This window comes from Sinocyclocheilus rhinocerous, unplaced genomic scaffold, assembly GCF_001515625.1.
Source record: "Sinocyclocheilus rhinocerous isolate Xijiao unplaced genomic scaffold, SAMN03320098_v1.1 scaffold308, whole genome shotgun sequence".
NCBI classification, from domain to species: domain Eukaryota; kingdom Metazoa; phylum Chordata; class Actinopteri; order Cypriniformes; family Cyprinidae; genus Sinocyclocheilus; species Sinocyclocheilus rhinocerous.
The window spans coordinates 1,294,838-1,302,947 of NW_015664994.1; the positions used below are offsets into that span (position 1 = coordinate 1,294,838).

Sequence of the window (8,110 nt, forward strand, 5' to 3'; positions counted from 1 at the left end):
ACACAGCATCTTCACGACATGGCGGCGGCGGCAACAATACTACAGCGAGAATAAAAGTTATGCCTTCTTTCTTTGCGTGAACATTTGGGCTGTGTTATGCAAATCTTCCCACATCGTGACGTAGATATGTGGGGGTGTGTTAGAACGAGCCGTTTTAGGTAGGCGTGGTTGACTCTTAACTTTTATAAAGAATATATCTTTGGATTTGAGAATTTAGTCTTTGCAACTTTACAGATCTTCTTTATGCACCAAGAGCTTTTAACACTCCAAAGAGAAAGGAAAAATTTAAATCGTATCATATGATTCCTTTAAGGCTTTCAAATGGTTTGTTGCACACATGTTTTATTTATTGTCTATTTTATTGCCTTGTTTACTTTGTTGCACCTTTTTTGCACTGGCCATTTTAGCACGATGGATCTCAAGGGAACATTATATCATCTTTCTGTATATATTTATATGAATGTAACTGACATTAAATGTCTCTTGACTCTTAATAGGTAAAATGTAAATAATAGGTAAATCGTCAGTAGGTTAAAAAAACACATTGCCTTCTAGGGCACATAAAATAAAATAAAAAAAACTCTTTATTAATAGATGATTGATTACATATTCACATCACACTCCATTTTTTTTTATTTTATTTTTTTACAATACATTTGTTAAGATTTGTTTTAATGTTTTTTTGTTTTGTTTCTTATGCTCACCAAGGCTGCATTTATTTGATCAAATGTACAGTAAAAACAATAATATTGTGCAATACTACAATTTTACTAGCTTTTAATATATATTAAAATAAAAAACAGTTGTTTAATAAATATTTTTATTTAATATGTTGTAAAAATTATTCATGTGATGGCAAAGCTGAATTTTCAGCATCATTACTGCAGTCTTCAGTGTCACATGATCCTTCAGAAATCATTCTAATATGCTGATTTGCTGTTCAAAAACTCCTTCTTCTTCTTCTGGTGCTGCTTATTAATTTTGTGGAAAAGCTTATTATTAATGCTGTTCAAACAAACAGCTTTATTTCAAAATAGAAAGCATTTTGCATAACATTATAAACGTCTTAACTGTCACTTTTGATCAATTTAAAGCATTCTTGCTAAATAAAATTAAGAATTTTTCCAAAAAAAATAAAAAATCTTACCCTAAATTTTTGAATGGTAGTGTATGTATCTTGAATTCACATTTATGATAAAATTACTTGAGAGATTTTGGAGGGTCTTGAACTAACAATAATTTTTGTTTTTGAGCATAACTAAGCACACAGAATCCTGTAGAAATGTCAGTAGTTTAATGGTCGTTATTAAGTTCTGCAATTGACTTACCCCTTAAATAATTAATTAATTATTCTGATTCATGTGACGTTTTCAAATGCCAAAAAGAGTGTCAGCTCTCATTTTACAGATTTCATCAGATTTTACAGATTTGTGCCCTTAAAACAAACAAACAAAAAAAAGAATTAGAGCATGATATTATCTCTCTCTCTCTCTCTCTTTGTCTCTGTCTCCTCCTGTCTCTCTCATATACACAACTTTGTGATCCAAGAATGAGATGATTTTTCTCAAATTCCCATCTGGTCCTACATTAGCAACTAACTGTAAGGATAATCAGCTGACTGTAAGAAAGCACCAACAAGAGTTATTAATACAGCTCAGCACACTTATTTCCTGTTTTTGTGCAGTTTAAGGTACAATAGAATATAAGGGATGGCCTGGAGCTGTACTAGTCTCTCGTATCACTTCACAGTCTTTCTCAACTCACTGTTTATAATATATTCATGCTCATATGTGTTTATTTGATAAGTAGCTGTGAAAAGTAGCTGTAAAGAAAGGAATATTGTAAAATCAGCTGGTCATTATCCCAAAATAATCACCACGTCGGGGTTTATTTTCTAATAATGACTGGCTGATTATACATTATCTTTCTTTAATCTGCTTACAAACAGGAATCATTTGGGAAAAGACTGTCCTCATTTATAAGAGATTTCTAATTTATTTATTTATTTTTATTATTATTAATATATTTTTGTCTGTTTCTCTGCAGAACTTGCAGTTGCTGGGGGCCACTGCAATTGAAGACAAACTTCAAGACAAAGTTCCTGAAACCATCGAGACCCTTATGAAAGCCGACATTAAGATCTGGATCCTGACTGGAGACAAACAGGAGACCGCCATCAACATAGGTGAGAGTTAAACATATAAAGATTGTTTGTTTGAATATACACTTTGATGTGGAGATGAAGGGGAAGTGGACAGCTTGTGGACGTCAACATGAGTGACATAGCGACATATAAGAACATGTTATGCCATGCTAACTGCTATCCCAGTCATGTTATCTTAATTTTTTTTACCTTCATTTTTCTTATTTTAGTTCTTACAGACAGTGTTGGGCAGTAACGCATTACTTAGTAACGTGTTACTGTAATTTGATTACTTTTTTAGTAACGGAGTAATTTAACGCGTTATAATTTTCAAAATAGTAATTAGAGTATAGTTACAAGCCGAAGTCTCTATACTTTACTGCCGCGTTACATTGCTGACAGAATGCAGTGTTTTATAATCTAGAGACCTAAAAAGGATGTAGCACAGGCACTGTCGAGTCAAGTGCCAGTGGATTAGAGACCTGCTCCCGCGAGACCCAACGCAACAGAATGCGGCACGGGACAAGATGGGCGAGTGCGGGCGGTTAGACACACGTGTGTGTGTGTGAGGGATGCGGGAGAATAAAATTATTCACAGGACTCCCGCAAAATAGAAATATCTAAACATAAAATATCTAAAACAAATAAATTGTTATTCATCTATTGCACAAAAGCAACATGAACTAATATAAAATATAAACGATTAACAGGTGCTAGCATATGCAGAGTTTCATAACACATGAATTGTAGACATTATGAAAGATTCATTATGCATTTATTTGTGTTATAACGGATATTTGTGAGATTGCGATGAACTGAGATGTCTTTTAGAGATTATAAATACAGCGCTCTTTGCTGGCATTCTGCCATGCCAAACCATGCAAGCAGCAGCCGCTTGCTTTAGTTAAAAATAACAGTGTTCTGTGAATGTTGATGCTTTAATAACAAATATTTATCGGGAGCGTGTATGCTGGGATTTCATAAATTTAATGGAGAAAAAAGTAACGTAACTAGTAATGTAACTAATTACTAATTACTTTTGAAATAAAGTAATCAGAACAGTAACGTGATTACTTTTAAAAGGAGTAATCAGTAATTTGATTACATTTTCAGAGTAACTTGCCCAACACTGCTTACAGATGAGATGCATCAGGGTTTTTTCCTTATATATTGACATTAACCAGTGAGAATTTCTCTCCCTAATTTAAATGATCAAAAGTATACAAATTCCTACCCAGACCTCTCTCGCTCTTACACTTAAACAAACATAGCTCTTCCTGACTGGCTGTCACACAGGTATAAGGTGTTTGGTTTCTTTCCACATCTGAAAGCTGATGTAACACACGTGTCCTCGACCTGCTCGGCTCTAATCTGTCCCTGCAAAAACCACCAGCTCTCAAAACAGACCACGGTCCCTCCTCCTATTTCCCTGTGATGTGGCGTCTCGTATTAGTCAGCTGCGTGACTACCAGTGTGGCTTTCCAACAGACCTCGTGTTAAACGCTACAGTCAGTTTTACTGGACCTCCACTTGGCCGGCATGCACTCTAAAATAAAGACACCCGTGTCTGTTTACTTTGTATATTTTGATTTTTGTAATTCATCATTTTGGAGCAGTTGAAGGATGACAAGAGACAAGAGTCTTCCAGCTACTTTAGGTTCCCAGAATCCTTTGCCAGCATCGTTAAAAGGTGTCTGAGGCAAGGTTATTTTCGTAAACGAAAACTGAAACTAAGACTAAAACTATTGGTCAAAAAACATTTTCGTAAACTGAAATAAAATTACAATTAAAAATTGTATTTTTATTTCAGTTAACAACAGTAACTGGAAAAACTAACTAAAATAAAATAATAATTAGCAAAAATAAATTATCATGTTCGTGATTTAATAAACTCATTCTGTGCCAGAAAATCTGACCTGTGGTTGTTTAGGGAAATACCTGTAGATGGCGCTTCATGACCGTGAGCTGAGTCCTAAGCGGCTATTCACAGAGAAGGCGTTTTTGCCATAGACTGTATGGTTTTTGCATTTAAAAAAACAAGATACGGGAAATGTAATCGGAAATAACTATAAAATATGAAATGGGAAATAATAATAATGCACACCCTACAGCGCACGGACGTTTAAAAGCGTGCTTGACGTGCGAGAACAACATGAAAGTGAGTCAGCTTAAAGTTTTTTGGATGAGCTGACTTAAAGGGATAGTTCACCCAAAAATGAAAATTCTGTCATCATTTACTCACCCTCATGTCGTTCCAAACCTGTACGAGTTGCTTTCTTATGTTGAACACAAAAGAAGATATTTTTAAGTGAACAGTCATTTTGTCACGCTTTACGATTACTATGGCAACGTCCGCCTCGAGTCCATGACACGAGCACTGCCTTGACTGTACAAAACACGTCCAAAATGAGAGAAAGCGGCAGCGCAGTGTTTTCACCGCTTGCTGTGTCCTGTGTAAAAGGGGCTTTATGGGATTGATTGCGTTGCTCATCTGAAGCGTGTGTGCGCTGGAGCGGCTCGTCAAAGCAAAGTGCAAACATCATTTAAATCACCATATCGCATTTAGTTTTGAGTAGTACGTGCGCGCTGGAGCGGCTCGTCAAAGTAAAGTGTAAGCATCATTTAAATCACCATACTAAATCACAGCAGCGTCCATCTGTGAAGGATATAGGCTATCAAACATATACAACTGCTAGCCAATCATAGCAGTGGGCGTTTACTTCGGAGTCTACAAACCGCCACGCCTATTCAAACAGAGCGTTCCGATGAGGGGGGTCAAAACAGGACAGAAAATAGCCTATTACTTCTAAATTATGATGTTTTTTATGTAAAAATCTTGATAACATTATAAGTGGACCTCAGAGAACAGTACAAAATAAAAAACAAAGGCCTTTAAGGTTTTTTTTATCACTTGAAATCATGAATGCATACATTAAAACCACAGCATATAAGGGTTCTTCATTTCCCACACTTGCACTCTCCAAAAACATATGAAAAGCTATCAGGAGTGAAGTGAACCCTAGCACTGTGAAGTCAAGCGCAGTTTAATCTCAGGTTAGTGGACACTTAGAGTTGTTTAGCCGCCTCTTTTACATTGTACACGAAACCGCTCCAGTTCTTCTATCCACACTAGCCCTCTGACAGCCTTATTAATGTATCAGACCATTAAGCAGAAAGTTGGATTGAGGACAGACCAGCTATCCACACTGTGCTGCTACAGCTGGGCTGTTGATCCTGGCCACTGGGTGCCACTGTAAAGCCTCAGAGATTAAAGCCCAAACAAACAGCATGCGGCCAACGCAAACAACTCAACATGCCCTCTTCTAACCCACAGCCACTGCCAACAGACCGAATGAAAACCCACCCTGCAGTAGCGCGGAGCCAATGCAACCGCTGATTGTAACCTCAGTGCCTCCTTTACAGATTCATACAGAGTTATGCTGCGTAATGCAGGTGTCACAGTGAAAATCTGTCGCTTCTACCAAGGGTGTTTTAGTTTAACCAAGTTGAAGAAGGCTGAGGTGACATTAGACTGCCAGCGGTCAGGAGGAAGCTGTGGAAATATGTCAAGGTTTGGGTCACTGTCAGGAAACCAAATCTGTTTTCCACACAGGCAGGAAATTTGAGTGAATATGCAAGTTTGAAATCAACAGAAGCACTTAAAAACAGGAATGACAGGACACCAGCACACAAATGCATACTCATTCATGCGCTTGTTGAATTTGGTCACAGTTTTGAAATGGCACAGTCACATTTACTTAAGGGTGAAGTGTGTCGTCTTGGTTTTTTTTCTTTTTCTTTTTTTCTTTCTGTTAAAATGTGCAAAGTTAGCTACAAGGCTACTATTCATAAATTGACTTCCTGAATGGTCCCACTACTAGGGCTTGAATTTGGGGCCTTAGGGTTTGGGAAACCTGTTTTGGAAATTATTTTTGCAGTATCGTATGGTGTCGCTATTGGCATGGAATCATATGCTAAATGTTAAATAGTGTAAATTATTATCCTTTTATAATAACTAGTATTGTTATGCGAAGTAATGAGTTTTACAACAAAAACAGGTATAATGTAATGTTTTACAGCACCAACAATTATAGATTTTTGAAATATCATTGCTAGGATAAATATATCAGGTCTATCTGATACGTAATTACTGTAATTTAATATAACTACTGCTTTTGGGCAATTCTTGTCTTTTATAGTAACTTTTATTTAAAGGGGTCATATGATGCGATTTAAATTTTTCCATTCTCTTTGTGTCCCAGTGTTTCTTTCCAGTGCACACACACAAACCGTTCCCCACGGACATCACTCCTCAAATACTGAGGTGTCGTAACCTATTAAACAGCAAATGGGCTTGTCCCGCCCTTTATGTTGTTTAGACACATCCTGATGGATGATGGGATGTTGTGTTTTTTTTATCGGGTTGAGAGAGCCCGCTGTCAACCTTCCAGTTGTGATCTCATACGAACAGAGGAGAGGCACGTTAAAACCAATGCGGCCTGGGAGTCTTAAACTCAGGTCTGCTGTAAACTTTAATCACAAAATGTGCTTTTCACTCCTCAATTAGTCATTTCTTTCATCCGTTGCTGTGGTTGCACATCATATATCTTTGTAATGTTGATGTTTTGCTAAAATACTAAGTTGCGGCGAACCATTCGTCATTTTTTCAAATGCCAAGCAAGGTGTTTTTTCCCCACAAACAGGCTTAGTGAGAGGTTTAAGTAATGAGTTCTTTTTTTATTAAAATTTTTTTTTTCCTGTAGGACACTCCTGCAAACTGCTCACGAAGAACATGGGCCTGCTGGTGATAAACGAGGACACCCTGGATGTGAGTATTGAGATGGAGGTGTATGTTTATTTGAAAAACCAGTTACATGTCACCATTTGTAATGCAAGCTCAGAGAAGAGATGAAAAGACACGACAGCTGACGGATCGCTTCAGGCCCCCGGTACGTGAAAGCATGTGACATAATTCCCAATGTGACTCTCTTCCAGAACAGTTATAGATTTTGTTTTGGGTTTTTTACCAAAACCGTTCCCCTCCGGTTTCTGTCTTTGCTCTCTCATATTTCTCTGAAAGAAAGGAATAAAGTGATATAGTGGGGCCCAAAAGACTGGAGCTCTTATAAAAATGTTAGGTTGTATTTTTATAATTACACTATTTTATTATTATTATTAATAATAATAAATTTTTATTGTTTTACATTACGCTACTGTTCAAAAGTCGGGGTCAGTAACTTTTTTTTAAAGAAATTGATTATTTTATTTGGTAAGAATGGATTAAATTGATCAAAACAGACAGCAAAGGATCCTGAAAAAACTCACGATTTCCACAAAAATATTAAGCAGCACAACCGTTTTCAACATTGCTAATAAACTACAAAATTGGTTTCAAATGATTATATAGAAAACAACAAATCATAATCAATCCACAGACTCCACTCCACATCTGAAACGAATTAATGAGATCAATAACACATCAGGCAAAAATGCTGTTTATAAACATTGTACCCACAATTAAAAAAAAAAAAAACAACAACTGGAGACTGTGGATTATGATCACCTGATGTTTGACATTTTCTATATAATCATTGAGAAACTAAGAATTGTTACACTGATGAAGGCAGATTGCCGAAGCGTTTTTAATCTCCTGTTTTAACTTAACATGCGGTGAATGCATTGATTGCCCCATTGATATTAAGAAAAGTTACTTGAGCACCAAACGTTACTCCACGACAGGTGTAATGGTTGCTGAAAAGTCCAATTTAAAATTTTAATTTAAATTGTAATATTTCATAATATTTTCGATTAAATAAATGCAGTAAGCATAAGAGACTTTCAAAAACATTAAAATATCTCACCAACCCCAGACCTTTGAAAGGTAGTGTAATATATATTTACATGTTATATATATGTATGTATCTATGTGTGTTTATATATGCATGTATGTATGTGTGTATATATATA

At 36.2% G+C, this 8,110-nt stretch overlaps 1 protein-coding gene across 1 annotated transcript in view; it reads left to right on the forward strand.

The window, feature by feature from the left end:
* The window catches only part of LOC107730649 (phospholipid-transporting ATPase IA-like), a 155,127-nt gene that overhangs the window by 93,643 nt on the left and 53,374 nt on the right, over positions 1–8,110 (forward strand). Inside the window, exons 21-22 of the mRNA XM_016541511.1 lie at positions 2,047–2,185; positions 6,907–6,971. Coding sequence (XP_016396997.1) covers positions 2,047–2,185; positions 6,907–6,971 — 204 coding nt within the window. The remainder of the gene's footprint in view (positions 1–2,046; positions 2,186–6,906; positions 6,972–8,110) is intronic.